Genomic DNA, 23882 nt, shown 5'->3' on the forward strand with positions numbered 1-23882 from the left:
TGGAGATGACAGGTCCATTCGAGAAAAGTGCTCAGTTTTGACTTAGTATGACTAAAACTTTCAGATCTGGCCAGACTCCCCAAGGCTATTCAGTCTTGGCCCAAGGGTGACTTTTTTTTTGTGAGATGTTATAGTTTGGCTGGGATCTATTCCCCGAAACTCTTGCCCTTGCCAGCCTGTGTCTCAAAGGCTTTTTTGTTTCTTTCCCTGCCTCCCTGGGGTCATTTCTGGTGTGGAAGACTGAATGGTTAGGGTCAAAGTCAGAATTTTTGACGAATCAGGTCAGATACAGCATCAATGGGTGCTATTTAGGGTCATTAATGAATAGCAGGATCCACGCAGAATTTTATATTGGCTTTAACCCCTCCTCAACTCACCCTCCTCTGACACCGCATATCCATCCCTAACACCCTGAGAGACAATGAAGTCCCTTGGCCTCTTCTCCGACTTGCAAAGGTTGCCTGACAGTCTCAGCCAAGTTCTTTGGATGCGTAGCTGTCAGCACAGATGAGTCAACTGGAATAAAAGGGAGCTTATCTCCCATTTCCGTCCCCAAATCTGACAGTTCCCAGAGACAAAGGATGAGATAGGAGGATGGTTACAAGCCCTTCAAAGGCCTAGTGGCTCAGTGCTCCCGAAAGGGGAGTTGGAGAGAAGCTGTCCCACCGAGCCTCTGAAGGATGATCTGCCTGAGGTTGCAGAGCAGCTTTCCAGCAGAGCCTGGTCTCAAAGTCTGAGAACGGAGTGGCTCAAGTTTGGGTGATGAAGAGCCATGGCAGGTGTCCAGTAAAGATCAGATGAATGTGTAGGCCTCCTTCTGGTACTCTGTCGGAGGCAGCAGCAGGCAAGATTCCCTAGACAAGAATCCTGGAGCCGGGCGGTGGTGGCGCACGCCTTTAATCCCAGCACTCGGGAGGTAGAGGCAGGCGGATCTCTGTGAGTTCGAGACCAGCCTGGTCTACAGAGCTAGTTCCAGGACAGACTCCAAAGCCACAGAGAAACCCTGTCTCGAAAAACCAAAAAAAAAAAAAAAAAAAAAAAGAATCCTGGACACTCATCCCACCCTTTCCCAAATGCTAGACGCACAGTAGTAATGTCCAGGACCAACTCATGTCACAAGCGCTGACCCTAGTCGTCCCTGTCTTGCCACCAGATCCAAATTTATGTTAATGTGCAGTCTTCTCACTACTCTGTGAGCTATCATGCTGCAGGACTGAGCTCTGGATGTGGATTGGATCCTATCAGGGGACATAAGAGAGAACATAGGGTCTGGGATAAAGGGTCTGACAAAGACAGACGAGACATAGCTGATTCCGAGAGTGATACTGAAAAATATGTGTGTTGAGTTACCTTGGGGCAAATGTAAGGAAAGCAAGAGAGCTCATAATTTTCATTTTTTCTTTTAAAAAACATTATGAAGCCGAGCGGTGGTGGCGCACGCCTTTAATCCCAGCACTCGGGAGGCAGAGGCAAGCAGATATCTGTGAGTTCGAGGCCAGCCTGGTCTAGAAGAGCTAGTTCCAGGACAGGAACCAAAAGCTATGGAGAAACCCTGTCTCAAAAATCCAAAAAATAAATAAATAGTAAAAACAATAAAAAACATTATGAAGCATACAGTTAGAAATGCCAATATTACAGAAAGATTTCAAATAAAAAGCTGAGTTCCTTTGTCTGTCTGTCTTCTGTCTGAAGTTCTTTAGCCTCTGTTTCCAAAGGTGACAACTGCTGCACTATGATTTGACATGATCTCAAATGCAAAGACTGTTATTGACTCTTCAATATCCAAATGAGGACCGTCGAGCTGGGTGGTGGTGGCGCACGCCTATAAATCCCAGCACTTGGGAGGTAGAGGCAGGCGGATCTCTGTGAGTTTGAGGCCAGCCTGGTCTACCAAGGGAGTTCCAGGACAGGCTCCAAAGCCACAGAGAAACCCTGTCTCGAAAAAAAACAAAACAAAACAAAACAAAACAAAAAAACAAAAAAACAAAACAAAACAAATGAGGACCGTCATATTGAATGCTGTTCTGCATTAAACCTTCCTGTATAATAAATTTTGGAGTCTGGTCTCTGTAAGGACACACAGAAGCACTGTGTACTGGTCTGCGATTCAGAAGAGAAGAACCTGTAAGCGATGGGAAAGGACTTCAGAGGTCCCAGAATCCAACCCTCCCTTTTTACAAACTAGAAACCCATAACTCAAGAAGCAAAACTCCTTGACTTGAGGCAGTCAGCAAACAGGAGACAGATTCTGTAGCTCAGGCTCCTTTGCATCAGGCCAGGCTTCTGCTGTGTTCCTAAGGGCCAGCTCTTGTGAAGACAGCAGCCACGCTCAGCTTCCAGAGCACACACCCAGGGCACCTTCCCTAGCAGTTCATTTCTTCTGTGTCTGAAGCCAGCATCAGCTCTTAGCACTCCCACTGAAGCTACTCAAAACTCATGGCTGGAGCCACACACTCTGGAGCAGGCAGGACGCCAAGAGGGGGAGGCAAGGTGGGCTTCCGAGTCCCTCTGCCCGTTAAACAGTTTCGCATGCTGGCTTATGTTGTAGAATGTTAGTTGAGGATGTGTTACATTTGTTTATGCTGTGAAACATTTGTTTAATGATGCAAAGATGTGCTACCTTCTTTTATGTTGCTTTTGTTTAACTCTGTGGAGCTGTGTTACTTTGCTCGTCTAAAACACCTGGTTGGTCTAATAAAGAGCTGAATGGCCAATAGGTAAGCAGGAGAAAGGATAGGTCGGGCTGGTGGGCAGAGAGGATAAATAGGAGGAGAAATCTGGGAAGAGGAGATAGTGGAGCAAGAGAAGGAGAAGGAGGGGACTTGAGGGATCAACTTCCCAACTATACAGCAAGCCACAGAGTAAGAAGTAAAGAAAGGCATATAGAAAGATAAAAGCCCAATGGCAATGGGTTTTTGATCCTACTGCACGTACTGGCTTTGTGGGAGCCTAGGCAGTTTGGATGCTCACCTTACTAGACCTGGATGGAGGTGGGTGGTCCTTGGACTTCCCACAGGGCAGGGAACCCTGATTGCTCTTTGGGCTGACGAGGGAGGGGGACTTGATTGGGAGAGGGGGGGAAATGGGAGGCGGTGGCGGGGAAGAGACAGAAATCTTAAATAAATAAATAAGTTATTAAAAAAAAAAGAAAGATAAAAGCCCAGAGGCAAAAGATAAGAAAGCCAACTAGAAACAAGCCAAGCTAAGGCTGGACATTTATAAGTAATAGTAAGTCTCAGTGTGTGTATTTATTTGGGAGCTGGGTGGTGGGCCCCCAAAGAGCAAAGAGTAAAAACAACCAACTACACAGGCTTATTTTTCTCTGACCATACAAACCCAGGTCACCTTTCCACTGACAAGGGAGGGTGTTTAGGCTTTATGGTTTGAATGTGAAATGTTCCTACAGGTATAACTGTTTGAACAGTTTGTCTCTACTTGGTGGCTCTGTTCTGAGGGGTTGGGAGGTAGCTGGCAGACTTAGGGCAGTAGGAACAGGGATTATGGGATATAGCCCTCCTTTTTGCCTGAGCATTCTTCCTGATGGCAGCTCGTGTAACCAATCACCGCAGTCTCTCACTGCCTCAGCCCCAAATTGCTCCCGTAGTCCCGCCTTCTCAGCATGACGGACTATGAGCCCCAGTCAATCTTTCCTTTCTTAATTTGTTTCTGTCACAGACTCTGTCACAGCATGAAAAGTCACAGACACACCAGTTCTGTCTGGTCACACAAGTTCCAGAGAATGAGAAACCTAGTTCCTCGAGACACAATCACAGAAAGGGATGCATAAGTTCCAGAAGAAATGACAAAAGGATGGACAAGGGAGTTGCCCTAGAAATGTCAAAGTGTATCCTTCTAACAGCAATGAGATGTAGGCTGTGTTGTTGCAAAAGAAGAAAGCAGATGGACTAAGAGAAATTTCAAGGAGGCACCTTTTTGTTCCTAAGTCAATGCCTGCAGAGGTTAGAGATGCCAGATTGTCTTTGGCCTTTAAAAAAATTTATTTTATTATTGTTTAATTATGTGTCTTTGTGGGTCTGATACATGGGTGCTAAAGCCCAAAGATGTAAAATTGAACCTGGTGGAGCTGAAGTTACAGGCAGTTGTGAGCCACCAGATTCTTTTCAAGAGTAAGAAGTGCTCTTGACAGCAGAGCCATCTCTCTGCCCCCATCTTTGGTCTTTTTATGTCTCACACTGTTGCCTGGGCTAGGGCACATGTTACTGTGCTGTGATTGAGACTAAGCCATACCCATGATCTAGGCTGAAATAGAAAACTATTTCAACATGCATCTGACTCCAGGGCATCAGGGAGTCTTGGGTTGTTTGCTTGAGACATCCAGTTTTCATCCTTGCTGTTTGGAACAGGTGCAGCCTGGTGGCGAACAAGTACAGTGGATGGTGAGACCTTCCCTCTGCAGCTGGGACCCAACCGTTAACACTCCAGGAGCAACTTTTGGCTTTTCTGTACTTTGGTGTTTCTTCCTGTCTGTCTGTAGAGCCGTCAGATCTTTGCATCTTGCACAGACCTTCTTGAGTATTTGGGCTGTAGGGAATTTGGATTTAAGATCCCTTCAAGAGTTTCTGCCTAGAGGCTGCTTGACAAAGTCCCATGGAGGCCTCTGAAGGAGCTTCAGAGTTCACCTTAGAGACTCAGCCCAAAGTCTAAGGTTAGACTGTTCTTCCCAGTGTCTTTCCTGAATGTGTTTTGCACATTTAATCCTTCCACCTTTCTTTGGAAGATGGCTTTAGAAGCTGCATTTAGAAGGTCTTTAAGACACATTGTCCAAATGCTACCTACACAACAGTCCCAGAAAAAGTGGCTTTGAGTCTCTCTTTCCTCCTTCTCCACAAATTCTTTCCCCAAAGCTCATCTTTTGGCCAGCAGGTAATCGTTTGTTACTAGTCTCTGAAGTCCTCTTTGCCGTTAATCGCAGTTGTAACTCCTCCACCTCTGTGCTAGGCTGTCTGGGTCCATGTCTGTTCTTGTTGAATACTCTCTCTTTTTTTTAAACTTCATCTCAGCATCTACACCTAGTTTTGTATATTTTAGATGCATCCCTTCATCTCCTACAGTCTCTTTGAGGGTTGCCCTCAAAGGCAAACCACTTAGGAAGCTGCCTAGGGCCCTTGTTCAGAAGCAACCAGTGCTTGGTTCTATATTGTTCCGGTGCCTTCATCACATTCAACAATTTTGAGTTTGCATTTTGTAGGGGAGGTTTGATGACACCATATAACGTGCACCAGAGACCAGTGTAGTGCTGTTCTCTAAAGCCCCGTTCACATATGAATTCACAATACCCCATAGGCACAGACTTCCGGCAGATCCATACACGACGCAGAGTTCAACGTGAGTAGGTAATATCTATAACTAAGTGGACACACTGGCAAACCCAAGAGACCACACACTCTCCCTTAAACCAGAAACGTCTTCAAATTCAAGGGTGAAGGGAGGAGATGTTCTAAGTAACACAAATGTCCTATAGAAGCCAATCATATCCTTTGCTGTGGGATAATCCTCTTGTACACTGTAAAGATTTGTCACTCGAATTGGTTTAATAGAATGCTGACTGGCCAGTACCCAGGCAGGAAGTATAGGTGGGGCAACCAAACTAAGGATGATGGGAAGAGGAAAGGTGGAGTCAGGAGTCACCAGACAGACAGAGGGAGCAGGAGATAAATGTCCATGCTAATAGAGGTACCACCATGTGGCAGAGTGTAAATAACAAATATGGGTTAACTTAAAATGTAAAAGCTAATGATTAATAATAACCCTAAGCTATTGACGGAGCATTTGTCATTTATATTAAGCCTCTGAGTCAATCATCTGGGAAGCAACTTCTGGGTATTTGGGAACAGGTGGATAGAAGGGAAACATCCGACCACAATTCTCTCTTATTTCTGTTGAATCTCGGCTTAGTCAACCACTTCTGCTGGAAATGGCAGAAAGGGAAGGATAGGGCAACCCATGGTTCAGTCCCATTTTGTTACTTTTCAGAGAACCCTATGTGAAGGGTGTATATGGCATCTGCACATAAAATATGCATATAAGGAAGTTAAATAAAAACAGTTCGCTTGTGTAGCCTTCCTACTGTTCCAGTAGGAATGAATTATGCATGCCTGTAAGAACTACAAAACATGAATTGTGAAATTTTTGATTCCACATTCAACCTAAGTAGTCACAGTCTCATTTAAAACTGACATTGTAAAGAACACAGATGAACAGTGAAATTCCTTCCAATATAAAAATTTAACTTACTTTACTTGCAATGACATTAAAAACAAATTTAACCATGAAAGAAAAGTTTTATCTTTTACCTCGTTTTGGTTGGGTTTGAGACAGTCCAGTCTGAATTCACTATGTAGACTAGCTATGAACTCACTGTATAGACCAGGCTGACTGGCCTTGGACTATGTAGACCAGACCAACTAATCCTGAACTCACTATATTGACTAGACTGGCTAATTTTGAATGCCTATCTATACCAGGCTGGCTAGCCCTAAACTTACTATATAGACCAGGTTAGATGAGGAGAGATAGCTTTGAACTCATGGCCCTCTTCCCTTAACCTTCCAAGTACTTGGTTGCAGTCATGTCCCAGGTAAAATTTTTATATTTTAGGATCATTAATGATATGATTTCCCTGCTTCTTGAACAAGTTCTATATTCTTTTGTTTTAATTTTTTTGTTCTTGTGTTTTCTTTTTTAGAGACAGGGTTTCTCTGTGTAGCCCTGACCGTCCTGGAACTTAAACTGTAGACCAGGCTGGCCTCGAACTCAGAGACTGGCCTGCCTCTGCCTCCCAAGTACTGGGATCGAAGACATGTGCCACCACTGCCCAGCTCAAGTTCCATATTTTCCTGTTGTGCTCTTGACATAGTTAGGTTCCTATGGCACTGATAGAACACTGTGACCAGAAGCCACTTGGGGAGGAAAGGGTTCATTTGGGTTTACTCATCCCAACCTCAGGTCATTGTGTAGGAAGGTTGCTAGGGCAGGAGCTCAAGCATGTTGAAATAAGGGCGGCGGGGCTGCATCCCCAACACCCCAGCTGCCTGGCTAGCTTATGCCCGAAATAACAACACACAAACTGTATTCATTTAAACACTGCTTGGCCCTTTAGCTCTAGCCCTTACAGGCTAATTCTCACATCCCGATCAATCCATCTCTAATAATCTGTGAGCACCAGTCTTACCGGGAAAGATTCAGCATGTCTAACCTGACAGCTTGCTTCATCGAGTGTGTCTGCCTGGGAGCGAGGCATGGTGTCTCTCTGAGGCGTCTGCTCCCGAGAGAAGAGCTGTCGAGTCTGAGCTCACTTCCTCTTCCTCCCAACGTTCTGTTCTGTTTACTCCACCTACCTATGTTCTAACCAATAAAATGGGCCAAGGCAGTTCCTTTATTAGCCAATGACCTTCCTCCATCACAAGCAGAAACCTGGAGGCAGGAGCTAAGGTAGAGGACATGGAGGGGAGCTACTTAATGGCTCACTCTTTGTGGTTTGCTCACCCTGCTTTCTTATATAACCCAGGACCGCCAGCCCACACTGGGCTTGGCTGTTCCACATCGATCATAATCAAGAAAACACCTCACAGACCTGATGGGGCATTTGGTCAGTTCCCTCTTTGCTGGAAATGGCAGAAAGGGAAGGATAGGGCAACCCATGGTTCAGTCCCATTTTGTTACTTTTCAGAGAACCCTGTGTGAAGGATGCAAATGACCCTGGCCTGTGTATGTCAAGTTGACAAACAACTAGAACAGTTCTGAATATTGTGTGCCCAGCCCTGACCCCATGACTTTGAGACATGTCTACTAGCACCAATAAAGCTGGTTTCAGAGGGCACTATTCCAGGATTTCTATTGGTATGAACTTGTTCCTAGGCCTTTTATATTGTGGTCTAAAGTTGAGACTGATATGGTACTGTCTACCCTTTGGGAAGGAAAACAAATCTCCCAAACATGGCTCTACATAGGTAGAGAAATAGCAATAGAACAGAATGGTAAGTGTTTATTGCAGGCCATGGGGAATATCAGGGCACAGATTTCCAGCTTTTGTTGGGATCCAATGGCACCTATCCACACTGTTGCCATTTAAATTGTGGGTCTTGAAAATATCAATAAAGTGATGTGTGGTGCACCTCTGTCGCCATACCCCAGATGCAGCCTCCAGAGCCCCAAGAGGAAAAATTCTATCCTTCACAAGGTTCTAAGGCCCCAGGAGAATCATGTGTCTTGTTCAGGGTCAACGACAAATGCAAGCTTGCTCTGTGGCCTCAGGAAGGCTCAGATTCCTCAGTCTTCCTGGGCAGGTTAGATTATCTTTTCTATTGAAATTCTGAAAGAATAAAATGCCATTCCCTTGAATTTCCCAGAGAACAAGGCATGCAAAACCCTAGCCTTGCACAGCTAGCCAGTGTCCTCCCATCCAAAATGAAATCTGAGTCAGAAGAGGCAATAACTTGGGACCATTTGCAGAGTCTGCACAGCCTTCTTGGGCTTCCAGGGACATTCAAATGGGCATTAGACTAACACCTCTCACTGCATCCTAGCATCTCGCTTGCTATTCTTGAGGGTTCTGTAGACAGAGCATGAGGGTTTGTGCAAGTTTTCTCCAGATGCCTCACCACAGCCGCTTGTTTGGAGAAAGCAGCCCTTAGCAACACATTTTAATTCTCTAGGTGTTTCTGGGCTATTCTAAGTTCCTTCCCAATGCCACGCCTCTATCTCTACATATGGCTCTATGTGAAGGACAGGGCCTTAAGAACCACATCATCAGGTTGTCAAGGGGCCACCAAATCCCCGATGGAAGGAAGGGTCAGCTGCTTCTCTGCCAGAATGAACCTGCTCTTGCCTCCCTCCTTCCTGTTAGCCAGGGCTCAGGGTAAAAGCTACCTCACGGGACAGTCTGCACTGTGCTAGCCCTAGCAAAACAATACGAGTCTTTCTTCTTTCCTTTCTAACCAAAGATAACTGAGAATACATACTTAAATCTTTTATTTTATGTTTAAAATAGTCTTCATGAAAATATTTTTAATGAAGCGTATAAATGCTTCTGACACAGTGGTAAGTGGGGTTAAGAGCAGAATATGTTACTGTATAACAGAAGGGCGAGGAGCCTTGCTTTGTAAACACACACACACACACACACACACACACACACACACACAGGCACACATTCAACATGGATTTCTTTTTTGTTTTTGTTTTTTAAAACAGTGTTTCTCTATGTAGCTCTGGCTGTCCTAGAACTCACTCTATAGAGCAGGCTAGCCTCAAACTCAGAGATCCACCTGCCCCTACCTCCCAAGCGCTGGGATGTACGCCACTACCCCCCAGCTAAACACAGATTTCTTCAGGAGGTGGATTTAGAGGTCATTCTGCAGTTCTTTCAAGGTTTTGCTCTTTTCTAGAAGAAAATATCTATATAGGTATCTACTACTTTGATAATCCCACGAGAAAGGACTATGTGCTACTAGCTGGAACTTCTGAGAGACTGGGATTTGACGTGATTTCATGTGACAATGCAAAGAGAACAATGTCAGGCTTCTCGTCAAAGTGATTTCTGTGCAGAGCCTTCTTGCCAGGAGATGAATGTTCCCCACACTGTGTAGACTCTGACAAAACTGTTCATCTTGTCATCACTCACACGGTTATGTGAGATCTGAAGACATCAGGTGGTACTCTCGGAGCCTTGAATCAAGGTCCCGTATGTTCTTCTTTCCTGATGACCAGGACTGAGGGCTCCCCCAAAGAATTTTGAAATGTGGGTTTTGAGAGTCCCCCAGAGTCTGGTACCAGGTAACAGGAGAGGTCTGGAAGATGCTGGCTTTCTGCATCAAGTTTGATGGCAAAGGCATTTTGTTTTTGGAGATGGAAGGCTTTGAGGCCTTGGGATACCCTTCTGTAAGGCAAATGGCTATATTTCTTTCAGTAGTGTGTGTGTGTGTGTGTGTGTGTGTGTGTGTGTGTGTGTGTGTGTGTGTGTGGTGCTGTATGCCTTTAATCTCAGCACTCTGAGACAAGAGGACCTCTGAATTCAAGGCCAGCCTGATCTACCTGTATAGTTCCAGGCCAGCCAGGGCTACATAGTGAACCCTGTCTCAAAAAATACATGTAGGTACTTAGTAGTACACATACTAAGTTATTAATATTAATAAGGGATGGGTCTCAGAGAAGGCAGCTGAGGGAAAGTCTGCTAGGATCTCTTTCCATTCTGTCACCAGGGAAGTTTTCCAAAGTGTTTGGGTGGTGGGGATAGAAGGGCTGACTAGACCTCAGCCCTGCCCTGACTGGGCTGGCCTGACCAAGGACACATCTTGAGTTTCACCAGAGAAATGTAGCCATTTGTGGGGTGGAGGGCAGGCAGTGCTACTTACTGGCTGGTAGCCAGAAGCGTGGGGTGAAAGTGGTTCTGGAACGCCTGTGGCTAATACTGGAGGCAGGCTCCATTAGCACCCCCAAATCACTGCATTAGCCATCCAGAGTGCCTCGGCCTCCGCTCCCAGCCGCTCTGCCCTTTAGTCACCAGGGCAGCAGCCAGTATGCCAGCCGCTTACAGGAAACAGAGGAATCAAGTGTCCTTTTTCGGACTCACAGAATTCCATCTTTCAGCACCACGATCTTCTCTGGCGCCATTGTTTGTAATACTGGGACCAATATCACCATTTCTGTGACTTGGTATTGATTCTTTACCTTTGCAAACTACTTCACAACGTATAAAGTGTCTCCCCAGGGTCAGTTTCACCCTAGTAAAGATGATCCCTTGTAGGGGCATGATAGCACAGCGGTAGCGCGCTTGCCTAAAGATGACCTCAAACGTGGAGTAATGTAAAGGCAGAGGGAGGCTGGTGCTCAAGGGAACACATTAGGTCTACACTTCTGAATAGAGCCTAGTTGGGGCGTTTCCAGCCTCCAGACACATCCACCGGTCATCCCCCTCCTCCTTGCTGGAACAGGTCCATAGTTCAGGCAACTTCTAAGGTTAGAAACGAAAGTCCTTCTATTCTACCAGGGAAGTTTGACTATGCCAAATCCCAGCACACAGGGTTGGACAAGAGGAGAGTGTTTTTTTTCACTGTAAGGCAAGTTGCTCATGCCTCCGTTTCCCATATTTCACAGAAAGTCCTTTGAAAGACCCAGAGTTCTCGTTTTTAACAGACTGTAAAGATTTTATACCATATACACACACACACACACATATATACATATATATATGTATATATATGTGTATATATATACACATATATATACATATATATATACACATATATATATGCCTCACCCCTAAAGTACATTGTAAAATGTACACCTTTAGCCCAACAGACAAACCTCATGAAGAAGAGCAAGAATTCAGCAGGGCTAGAAACCTACCTACCAAGAATTGGCAACCTGGAGCAACCAGCAAGACCCAGAGAGAAGAAAGTAGCATTTTTGGAATCCATTTTGCTCAGGCTGTTAAGGACATCCTGAAAAAATCCCCTTTGCTACTAGGGCAAGAGAACTTGGGGAAAGGCCGATTCCCACCGGATGCATACAGAAGGGAAGGCATAGATCAACTTTGGAGCGGGTGATACCTTAGTGGGGCAGACAGGTGCATTGACTGCCCATAGAACCCATGGCCTGTGGGACACACCTGGGCGCTGCCTCTATATTTTGAACCCAGGTTCACTGGTGAGCAGTAGCTGTCGCTGCCAGACCCCGCTGGGTCGCCCTCTGTCTGTCCAGCCATTTAAAGGTAATATTTACCATGTATGTAAGGGAAGAGACTCGAGATGACTATGGCCTTTGGAAGGCATCATCTTGAAAGTCACACTTTTTCTCAAGCGCCTCCCTCCCAGGTCTCCTCCCTGGAGCACCACTGTCACAGGAGGGAGTCAGCGCCGCGGTGTACCTCACTGGCGCTCTGGGACCCAGAGGGACTAGGTCGGCGGAGCAGGGGACAGACGCACGGCCGGGCGGGGCCCCTGGAGGTGGGGAGGGGGGAGGAGGGGCAGGGGGCGCGGCGGGGCGCGGCTCACCTGCCAGGCTGTTGTAGCAGTCGACCTCGATGGCTTCAATCGTCTTGCTCTGTTCCTCCGAGAGATGGCTGGGTTTGGGGACTCCGGCCGGGGAAGCTGGCCGCGCGTCCCTTTCCCGCTCCCCTGGAGGTGGCAGCAGCCCCTTCAGCTCCAGCAACGCCCGGTGGTATTTGCCGATGGCTTCGCGGAATTTCTTGTCCTTGTAGCACTGCGCCCCTTGGCTCTTGAACTCGTGCGCCCGCCGGATGAGCTCCGCGGGCTCGGCCGCCGCCCCAGCCTGGCCTCGCTCCGGGGCCCCTCCGCCGCCCGGGACGCACGGTGGTGGCACGGACCGCGGCCCCTCGCCCAGAGCGGGCGGGTTAGGGTTCCCCGAGGCTCGGGCCGCCTTCCTCTCCATCCGGCCTCCGCCCGCGCCTGGAGCGCGCCGGGATCCCGGCTTTAAAAGCGCCGGGCGCTGGCTTAGCGCCCGGCAGACTCTGCCGCGGCCGTGACCCAAGGCGCCGCGCGCTTGCCCCGCACTCCCATCCTCGTCGCCAGCCGCCGGAGGCAGCTCCCTCCTCCTGCGAGCGCTCCCCTCCCAGTTCCCTCCCCCGCTTCGGTGGCGCCCGCCCTCGTCCCCGCCCTTTTCTGCTCCCGCAACCAGCCGCCGCTGGTTACTGGACCCTGTGCTCGCCTGGCCGTGGTGCAGGGGACAGCGAGGCCCGAACAGTGTGGTGGTGGTGATTGTCGCTGACCCGGAAGAAGCTGGGCTTGCTCAACGGAGGGGAGGATTGACGGCAAAAAGGTTCCCCTAGTTCTCATTCATCCAACCTTCCGAGACTCGCCGTGGCCGAAAGAGGCAGTGGGGGAGGGGTGCGTGTGTATGGGAGGACGGGAGGAGGGGGTCACCCCAACAGCTTTCTTTAGAACTAAAAAGAAAGGTGCAACGGGAGCAATGGGGGGAAAAGATAGGAGCCATTGCTTGTTTTGTTTGCAGTAAGACATTACTATTTTAGGTGGCAGGGCCTCCCCTTTGTGGATCCAGGTTGTCGCTGAGGTGTGTCTCCCGGGCGCCTAGGACACTGGGTGCACGTTTGCGTGCCCGGCGTTTTATTCCGGGAGCCTGTGTGTGCTTACGCTATGTGCGTGCGCAGCTATGCAGAATGAATCACAGAATCGGAGATGGAAACACCTGTTACTGTGGGTCATCAGGCTTGGCGGGCACAGGGTTCCAGTTTCCATTACTAGACAGTTCCGCGCCCTTCCTGGGGAGGATCCTTCCCTTCATTCTTTCTCTCAGTCGTGAGTGTCCACTGTGTGCTGGAGATGGGATGAGGCCCGCAGGCAGATGAAAACGGGCACAAGTTACTCCCGCCCCCTGCACCTCAGAAGTGCCCAGTTTCCTCCTGGATGACACAGTCCCCATTAGCAATCACTGGACCAGGCAGAGGTTGGAAAGTGTCACTGGGGGAGTAACAGAAACTCCTGCGGAGCTCTGTGAGCCTTATGGGGATAACATCATTTGAGGACCCTGGATGGATGGGCAGGAGGAAGCTACATATAAGCCAAGGCTAGGAATGTTCGTAGAACTGTGATGTTTGATATCTCAGGTGTATTCAGGGCATAATGACTTGACTTTGTGGCAGTGGGAATGAGGAATTCCAGGAGTTTCTGGATGAAGTTTGGATTTGATTTATAGGCAGTGAAGAATATAGATTCGTTTTTAGGGTCTCATGTCATTTATGATGCTAAGAGAGAAAAGATGCTCTACTGTGATTGTCTGCAGCATCAGCATCTCCTGGGACACTACTATATTCAAATTCTAAGGTCAGAATCCAGGCCCTTTAAAACAGAAACTCAGACTTAGATCCAGTAACCCAGTGCTTTCGAAGCTCCAAGACTGGCTCAGAGACACTGCGGTGAAGACTTCCTATCCAAAGGTCAGGCCTTGGACCAGCAGTATCAACATCACTCACAAGCATGTGGGAAGTGCTGGGCGTATGCAAGACCGGCAGTGATAGGTACCAGACTGACCTGCGGCTCTGCAGTACAGAAAACTGTCAACACCCCCCACCCCCAGCTTACATTGTCACCAGAGACTCTAGGTAAAGTTTATATTTCTATTTAACAAATATAAGTGCTATGGGACAATGTTTAGAGTTCATTACCTTAAGAAAAACAACTTCTTGTTTTATGTGATTGTATATTCTTTTACTGCTTCCCCCTTGCAGTTCTGGGGATTGAACCTGGGGCGTCATGCATACTAACAAGTGCTCGACCACTGAACTGGACCCCTATGCCTTATATATAATGGCTATTTATTGTATGTCTGTACCATAGGGTGTGGAAGCAATGGCTTTGTAGCCAGAGAGCATTTTACTGTGTACTATGCCAGATACTGGGTTAAGCACTTTATAGATAAATCATTTTACCTTTTTAATAGTCTAGTGAAATACATGCTGCTACGCTAATTTTGAACACCATGCCACAGAGACTTGTGGAAATTCTACTCCCAGGAAGCAGCAAATCTGTTTTTTGTTTGCCTTTTGTTGTTGTTGTTTCTCTCTCTCTCTCTCTCTCTCTCTCTCTCTCTCTCTCTCTCTCTCTCTGTGTGTGTGTGTGTGTGTGTGTGTGTGTGTGTGTGTGTGTGTGTGGTTTTTTTGAGACAGGATTTCTCTGTGTAACAGCCTTGGCTATCCTGGAACTCATTTCGTGGACAAGGCTGACCTTGAACTCACAGAGATCTGAGTGCTGGGATTGAAGGCGTGTGCCACCAGGCTCAGCTCAGACAGAAATCTGTTTTCTGAACCCAGCAATGCTGCTCCAGAGTCTCTTGCATCGCTCTTTACACTTACTCATGTTTCTTCTTCTGTTATTACTTATTTTCCTATCTCTAAAATTACGTTAATTTTAAAGGGCTTTGAGTCAAATCCAGGGCCTCATTTGTGCCAGGCAAACTTTCTGCCACCGAGTTTAATACCCAGATCAAGAAAGTCTTGGCCGGGCGGTGGTGGCACACGCCTTCAATCCCAGCACTCAGGAGGCAGAGGCAGGCGGATCTCTGTGAGTTCAAAGCCAGTCTGGTCTACAAGAGCTAGTTCCAGGACAGGCTTCAAAGCTACCCTGTCTCGAAAAACAAACAAACAAAAAAAACAAAACAAACAAAAATAAAGTCTTGAAACATACCGTCAGTGTGCTCTTTCTCCCTCATGTGTGTGTGAGTGTTCCTGTGTGTGTGAACACACAGGCGTGGGATGCAGGTGCACATGCAGGTGGCGGCGTGAGGTTGATGTTGGGAGTCTTCATTGATGTTCTCCATCTTTTTCACGGAGGCGGGTATCTCAGTTGAACCCAGAGCCTAGGAAGCAGTTAGACTGGCTAACCAGCTAGCTCTGGGGATCCACTGTCTCCACCTTCCAATTGCTGGCACTAAGGGTGGGCCCCCAAGCCAACCCGGTGTTCACTAGTGCTTTAATCACTCAGCCATCTCCCCAGCACCCAGTTTGTTTGTTTGATTTTTAAAATGTGACTGGATGTGGTGGCTCCTGCCCACATTCCCAACACTCAGGAGCCAGGCAGTAAGTGTGTGCTTCAAATTGGCTTCACCTAAGGGAGACCTTGTCAGAGAGAGAGAGAGAGAGAGAGAGAGAGAGAGAGAGAGAGAGAGAGAGAATGTAATTCAAATTTAAAAGGTGGGGCAAACCTGTGCTCCCAACATGCACGTGCGCACACACACACAAACGGTATCCTTAGTAACAAAAGTAAAACTTGCATAAACATTCTTGAATTTGGTAAATAATAAAAAATATACATCATCTTAACCGGGATATATTTCATGCTAAGGATGAATGTTTTCACATGTGTAGTTACCATTTGTAGAGAACTGAAGCCTTTTAACTGGATCTGAAATCGGTATCCTAAATTATACCTGTGTTTTATAGAATGTTCCTTTTCTAAGGACTCTGCTGTCTTTAATCCCACTGGAGCCTCGTGCTAGGACTACAGAGGGGAAAGAGCCTCTGCTTACACAATGAGCCTACAGTTTTCCACCAAACGAGGCACTCTGTCTGCTCAGTGGCTAAGAAGCCTTGAACTCAGGGCAGTGTGGCCTGGAATTCTATCCTGGTTGCTTTCTGGGCAAGTTATTCAACTCTGGGCAACCTCATATTTCCTCACTCATTAGGTGGAGGTGGGGTTATGACCCCTGGGCTTGTTGGGAAGCACAGTATAAGTCCTTGGCAGATGCTAACTATATTAAGCCTTAAGTCCTACCGTGGTGAGATCCCATAATGATGTTGTGGCAGAACTCCAATAATTCACAATTATCTGCCAACTCCTGGCTCTTTTGATTTTCAAGCAGTTTATCAGATTGAGCAGAAAGAAGAGGCTGGGAATGAGGGCTCTGAGATTCTACTGTTAGCCCCCAAAAAAGTACTTTGGGTAGACAGAGCTGTAGATGACAAATATTGAATAAAGATCCAGACCTTGGATTTGGTAATGTCTCAACAAAAAAAATCATACATTAGGTCATATTTAAAGGTAAGGCGTAGGGCTGGGGAGATGGCTCAGTCAATAACGTGTTGGCTGTGCAAGCAAGCCTATATAACCCCTGTGCTGAGGAGCCAGAGACGGTGGGGGGAGGGGCGGTACCTGGAGCTGTCTGGGCCAGCCAGTCTAGTTAGTTCAATCAGTGAACTCTGAGTTCAGTGAGAGATCCTGTCTGGAGAAATAAGGTGGAGAGTGATCTATGCTGACTTCTGACCTCGGCATATATGTGTGCACATACCCGCACACACCATACATGTATACCCATAAACACACACACAGAGAAAAAAATTTATAAAATTAAAGGTAAGAATAAGGACATGAAAAAGAGCCTTTTCTATTTTCCCTGCTATGTCTTGCCTTCCATTTTGGACTGAAGGGCAGGGCAGGCTTTAAGAAGCAGAGAACCCACGTGACATTTCCTCGCATACAATGCAGAACTCAACACAAGACCTTAGCACTCCTAAGAATGAAGGGGAGCACCAGTGAGGCAGGGAGGGAAGACCATGAGGGGAGGGAGTGAGGAAGGAGCTACTATGCCCATCTGTCCCACTTGGCAGTGCCTGGAATGATTTTATTTGCTTGTTTTCACTATGCTTCTGTCTGGCTAGGCCACCCATTTGTCGTGTGTTCTAGCTTCCCAGAAATGCTTGCTTCCCCTCAGATGCAATTAAAGAGGTGCCAACGAGAATTTCTCAAATATCCTTTCATTAATTATTGACCATCTGCCAAGCATTATTTTAGGAAATGAGCAGAGAGTGAATCTAGGAGCTAGAAATTTAATGTTTCTCAGACTTTGACACACATTTGAATTGCACGAGGATCTTACAAAAGTGCCGTCCACTCTGATGCTGTTCATTTAGGATGGGGCCGAACTGCATGTTTCTGATAAGTTCCCAGGTATGTTCTGATAAGTTCGCATGCTGGTCCATGGTGCACCCTAGAAAGAGCAGGTGCTGGAGGAAGGGGAAGCCCCAGATTTTCCCTTTTCTCCTATCTGCCGGGGTGGGGTGTTGCTCAGTCTATTGGTCAGATACAAGGAGATGAATTGGTCCACATTTATAAAAGCAGAGGCATCAGCCCTTACATAGTTTAGCTCTTTCTTCTGCTTCATTTGGCTGGCACAGGTAAACCGAGTCAGGGCCTCCTTTTGGGATCTGGCTATCTTGCTTTCTCCTCCTCAGGTGCACAATCACCCATATGTTTTATTGTTTGCATCTCTCATCAAAAGTAAAGCCATTTTGGTGCCTCGCTCACGAGGGAAAGTCCTTTGGAAGCCATTGGTGTCGGCTGCTGGCCCTAAAAAGAGAATCCCAAACTAACAAATACGGCATTTACTTAGATGCATGTGAAGTGGTGTTTTGATTTCTCCTCCATCGGGGTCCTCAGGTATCCTCTTTCTCAGAAACCTCTGGGAGAAGGATGACTGAGCCACAATCGGTGTCTAGTGATCATGGACCTTCAATACGCCAGCATCAGACCTTCACCTTTCATCCAGAACAGGCAGGCCATGAGCACACCCCTCAGAATCCTGTGGGTGGTCCCACTACTCATGGCATAACTCATTACTGCTGAGGCAGGCGTGGGAGGGGGAAGTACTTGGAGGGAAAGAACTGTGGTAGCATGGTGCTCCCGCTCCGTCCACGCTGCTCCTGCTCAGTAAGAGTTTCAGCTCTGAATCATCTCTGGGTCTTGATATGGATTCTACTTCTTGGAGTCTCTCACTCTTTCGCTGTCCACTGATCTTCAAAGCCTCCTCCTTTTGCAGACTCATCTTGGAGCAGGCATACCTCCTAAGGCGACGGCTGGTGCTTCGTGGTCTCTTCCTTCAGTTCTGCTTCTTGAGCACACAAGACATGGATATTTGAACCTCGTTCATTCAAATTGAAGCTTTTCAGGGTTTGATCACATGCGGACCAAATCAAAGCTATTTTGAGGATGTTCGGCTAATTGCCCCAAGCTGCACAATTTACCTGAGAAGAATTATAGCATTTCCATCATCTGTTTCCATCCATATGTAAGACATAAATCATTACGTTCCGTTTTCAGCATGGGCTGCATGTACTGGTCATCAGAGAATCACAGAGGAGCTGGAGACCCTGGGCCCCTGTTTTCCCTGGTTAGCAACTGGCACCTGCACTGTCTGCTCATCCCAGGGCTGAGCAGTTTCAGAGTCTGCCACGTGACTCAGCCCCTGTGTTAAAAAAAGGAAGGTGTCTCAAGCCCCAGGATATTGTATATTTGATGAGGTCTTACTTCCTGAACCAATAGGATGGGGGAGTCTGGAGAAATACTAAACCCAAAGAAGCCCATACCTTTGTGAAGAGCTTAGCCAATCGGGAATTCGGGAAGCAGAGAAATGCGATTAGGAATAAAAAAAAACAATTGTTCAAGCCAAATTGACACGCCAGATATTTTCGCCTTTTGTCCAGGCTGAGGCGCAGAGTCTGAAGAACTGAAAATAAATCTGTCTCCTTTTCACTGCTTTGAGTTCCCAGGACTCTTATTATGAAGCGATCATTAATGTTTCTCAGAATAATCTTCAAATATTCTACTACAGAAAATGTGGGCGGTGGTGGCACACGCCTTTAACCCCAGCACTCGGGAGGCAGAGGCAGGCAGATCTCTGTGAGTTCGAGGCCAGCCTGGTCTACAAGAGCTAGTTCCACGACAGCTAGGGATGTTACACAGAGAAACCCTGTCTCGAAAAACCTAAATAAATAAATAACTAAGGAAATGTGAAGATTCTAAATTATTTCATATCTAGACATAGTGTACATTTCATATTTTAACTCATGTTATCTTCTCCCCTCTCAAGACTAATAACATATCTCCCTTTAATTTCATAATTACTTCACCAAACTATATTTTGAAAAGTAAGATCCCTCAGCCCTCCCTCCTCTCTCCTAACCACCCAATCCACTTTCCAGCCTCCTTGTCTCCACTGTCAATTGTACTACCCCTTGGGGGCCATGATATTCATTATTTACGCCTGCTAATGACTGTCCTTAGGAGACTCTTACTTCCCCTATGCTGGGAGAACTGTCAATCACTGGTACTCTCTCACTGCCTGCACCCACCCCATCCTCATTGCTGGCCCCTATTCTAGATAGAGCCCGTACCATTACTTACTCCCTCTTCCTGTAGTTCAGGGACGGCACACAGGTAAGGAAATCCCCCAAACCTTAGGTGCTGAGAGGAAGCTCACTTTCCGTTTGGAATACTGTAGGGGAGGCTTCGGGCTGAGGGCTCTTCTTGTTCCTCTCACTTAGCCCCTGGACAATAAGGAGAAGTGAAAAAGAAGTGGGTGAGAGGCAGAGCTGGAGGGGTATCAGTTAGGTGCTAAACTCCAACTGTTTGGAATGCTGTATCCACCCATGGGCTTCTCGGGTAAGCAAACCAATGCATTTACACTTAAGATAGTGTGAGTTGTTACTTCCGACACAGCATGGTCCTGGACGTGCAAGCTCTTTTCCACTTTGAGCATGTTCCAGCCCCGTATCAGACACTTGTCTTGCTGCTGTGATAAATCCCCTAAGAAAGAGCTTGTCTTGGTTCACAGTTTGAGGGAGGGCATTGCCAACATGGCGGGAAAGAGTCGTCAGCAGGAGAATAAGATGGCTACTCACATTGTATCCTCAATCAGGAAGCAGATAGTGACCAAGGAAGGCTGGTGCTCCGCTCCCTTTCTTGTTTTTAATCTAGGACTCTAGCCTGTGGAACGCCCACAGTTAGGGTAGGTCCTCTCATCTCAGTTAACTCAATATCGAAGCCTCCTCACAGGCATGCCCAGAGTTTTGTCCTGTTAGGTGGACAATCAGTATTGGCCATCACAAATCACCATGTCACCCTCCCCCCTCCAGTGCCTGCCCTGACACCCCCCCACCCCCACTCCCACCCCCACCCCCGCTCCACAGAAGCCCTTTCCCTCTCGGCTGATGGTGGACTTTAGCAAGGATGAGGCAACACTGTAAGCTTGGGGGATAGGAATGAGGGATCACCAAATTGTCCCACGTCCTTCCTGCTTTAGCTCAATGATTTGTGCAATGTTCCAGTTTTATTTTATTGCATAAAACAAAGTTACAGCATTCAAGCTTAGGTCGCAGACAGCTTAACTTCAGTTGTAGCTCATTTTACAGATGTTACTGATGTTGCAAGTTGCATCCCGAATTGTATACATTGTATCTTCACAAACTGCTTACCCATTAACATAGAATTGTCTTTTGTCCCCCTTAATAACCTGTATGCAGTAATTACCCCCTCCCACCCCCTCTCTCTCTGACTGTTAGGTGTTGAGCCAGGGCCTTCTACAGGTAAGGCAAGTTCTTGTCACTGAGTGACATTCTTCTGCTCCCCACCTAAGACGCTGGAGTCAGAGGTGTGACCCATCACTTGCTTCCCAGACTGTCTTTAGCTTTTCTTCATTCTTCCTTTGTGTTTCTCAAATGTGATCTCTTTAGATGATCTGGCTTCCAGTTTTTCAGTTGCTTCTTCTTCACCAGTCTGCTATGGGACTTACATAATAACTTTTCAATTTGGTCATTCTGTTATTAAGCTAAAAAAAAAAAAACCTTCTTTTTACATCTTTTTATTGTTTACATCTCTGTTGTTATTTTCTTTTGACTTATGCATAACTTTTCTAATTTCATTCATTTGCTTATTTTCTCTTTTGGCTGTTTTTTGTTTGTTTGTTTGTTTTGTTTTTTAAAGATAGCGTCTTACCATGCAGCTCAGAAGGTCTTTAATTCCTCGCAAAGTCCAGGATGTCCTTGAACTTGAAGCCTACCTCCCTCAGCATCAGAATCCTGGGATTACATCCTTTTAGTTCATTGGATATTATTATTATTGTTATTATTATTTTACTTTTGGAGTCAACTCAAATATTTCTGTGGAATTGGTTTCTGGAGTTTTCTTTTTATCTTTTGATTGAGCCATTTTTCCTAATCTTGATGCTTTATAAGTTTAGGGCCTATATTTGGACATTTAAAGAGCAGCTGCGTCTTTGGTTTTACGCACCAGAAGACCATCAGCCCTGGAGGTTCAAGGACATCTCAAACCTTTTCTATTCTTTTCCTCCCCCTGGTGTTGATTAGGAGAACTGCAGCTTTGGTCTGTTACCGTTTGTTTTTCACTGGCTATGTTTTGTTGGTCATGCCGCACTTGTAGGCAGTTGTGACAGCAACCAGGCTCATGAATAGACTCCAGATAAAGCAGGACACTGGATGCATGGGTTGTCTTGTTTCCATGTCGAGGAGCCTTGGAGTGTGGGTTTCTTCACGCCTGCTCAGCACTGCGCCATAGAGAGGAAAGGACAGACAGAATGCCGGTGCCAAATTGCCACATTTTTGCTGGAATCCCTTCTCGGTTTTATGATGACCGGCGTCCGTGTGTGTGGCTTCTCAGCTTGCCTATTAACACTCTCACTGTGGTCTTATTCTGTCTCTGCGAGGGAAAGAAGACAGTTTGCCAATGTAGCATTTGCCGATATCGCTGTACTTCCTAGTGCCTGGCAGGTGCCACATGCTTCCTTTGGTGGCATGAAATTGGGACTGGCAGGCTAAGGTACTGATGAGGCATTTCAGACTCAGTGAGAGGGACTGGGCCTCAAATCATACTGACCACAAATGCTTGAATCACAAGGGCCATTCTTATCCTGAGATGACAATGGCATGTGTTCTCCTAACCGTGGTGCTCCCAGAGAAGGGCAGACTTGATTTGCCTTTTCTTAAATCTAACATCTCTTCAGAGTTGCAAAAGTGCATCTGGATGCCTGCAGGCTCTGCTGCTGCTGGTGGTGGTGGTGGTGGTGGTGGTGGTGCTGCTGCTGCTGCTGCTGCACAGCTCCTGGCCAAGTCCATCATCTCCCTACCTTATAGCCAATCACCGTCCGCCCCGTCTATGCTGCCAAGCTGCTGTAGACCCAGCACTGCAGAGTGCATCTGAGAGAGAGATACTGGGGTTTGAGGGTGGGAAAGACGGGGGCAAGAAATGCCCACAAACCAGACAGGTTTATATCGGGGTGTAAAATACTTGACTTGCCAAGACTAGAACTCTGGGGTTCTCTGAATTTCTCCAATAAAGCAGTCTTCAGGCTCTCTGATAAGATTCCTAAGGCTAATACTGCATAAGAAATATGGGAAAGTACACATTCTCCCACAAGGTCTCTGGCCACACGCTTTCCTACCCCGCACTCCTAAGGAGGATGTATTAGTTACTTCCCTTCTTTCTTCACCTCTCTCCAGTAAGTAATTTGCACTGGAGTTGATAGATTTGCTCTGTCTTCACCAAACACCATCTGCACTGGGAAGAAAAGGTGCTGCCCTGTTCTGATATGGCTGTTATTTAAGGTGCTGCGTTAGTAGATCCTGTATTCGTGTGGAGAACAGGGGAAGGCCCAGAGCAGCGTGCAGACCTGAATGAATGCATAGGGCCTTGGTTCAAAGTCACTGGCAGTATTGAGGCCTAAGAGAAAGGACACGTAAAAAAGAAAAGCAAGTGTGTTACTCTCCAAGTCTCTCACCTGCTAGCATGGAGACTCGTTGCCTGGGCAGTGCATTTAGGATTCCTTAAGATGCTTCCATCTTATTATTTCACTATGGTTATCTCCTTTATGATCTGACCAAGGGAGGTGGGGGGCATTTTAAGTTTTGTCCTGGTAAATCTGAAGTTTCTCCTAATCCCTAAGATGATGGTTCGGTTTTTGTTGTGCTTCTAAGAGCCCAAAAGAAGGGACAAAGAAGATATTGCCTCATGCACCTGAAGCTCCTCACAAGAGCACCTTCTGCTACTCAGGAGTCACTGGATTATGCAGTGGGAGCCTGGCCCCAGCCTGCAGCTGCATGTGTTTACGTCCCCTCCCCACCTGCTTCCAATGTTGAGCCTTGACAAGAAACTTGGTAGATGATAAAAGTTCCCAAGATTAACTATCCTAAAGACAAAAGCAGCATAAGCATTTGAAACTGTATACACACACACACACACACACGTGTGTGTGTGTGTGTGTGTATGTATTTATACATATTGTGTGTGTGTGTTTATGGAGGCTAGAGGTTGATGCTAGGTGTCTTGTTCAATCACCCTCCAACTTGCTTGTTGAGGAAGAGTCTCTCACTGAATCTGGGGCTCATCGATTCTATAGTCTTGTTAGCCAGGATCCTGTCTTCACCTCTGGACCGCTGGGATTACAGGTGGGTCACCGCATACCGAGGCATTTACGTGGATTCTGGGATTTGAACTATGATCCTCATGCTTGTCTGGCACGTGGTAGGCACTCTACACTCCCCCAACCCTCTCCTGGCCCCATAATTTTAATTGTTTATAGGTAGTGAAATGCGTTAAGTCCAC

At 46.8% G+C, this 23882-nt stretch overlaps 2 protein-coding genes across 2 annotated transcripts in view; one reads left to right on the top strand and one right to left on the bottom strand.

The window, feature by feature from the left end:
• Positions 1 to 12783, bottom strand: part of Ttc9 (tetratricopeptide repeat domain 9) — a 40551-nt gene extending 27768 nt beyond the window's left edge. The window contains exon 1 of the mRNA XM_075948651.1: positions 12015 to 12783. Coding sequence (XP_075804766.1) covers positions 12015 to 12411 — 397 coding nt within the window. The 5' untranslated portion in view covers positions 12412 to 12783. The remainder of the gene's footprint in view (positions 1 to 12014) is intronic.
• The window catches only part of Med6 (mediator complex subunit 6), a 49399-nt gene continuing 38234 nt past the window's right edge, over positions 12718 to 23882 (top strand). The window contains exon 1 of the mRNA XM_075948649.1: positions 12718 to 12798. The gene's annotated coding sequence lies outside the window, so the exon portion shown is untranslated. The remainder of the gene's footprint in view (positions 12799 to 23882) is intronic.

This window comes from Microtus pennsylvanicus, chromosome 14, assembly GCF_037038515.1.
Source record: "Microtus pennsylvanicus isolate mMicPen1 chromosome 14, mMicPen1.hap1, whole genome shotgun sequence".
Lineage (NCBI taxonomy): Eukaryota > Metazoa > Chordata > Mammalia > Rodentia > Cricetidae > Microtus > Microtus pennsylvanicus.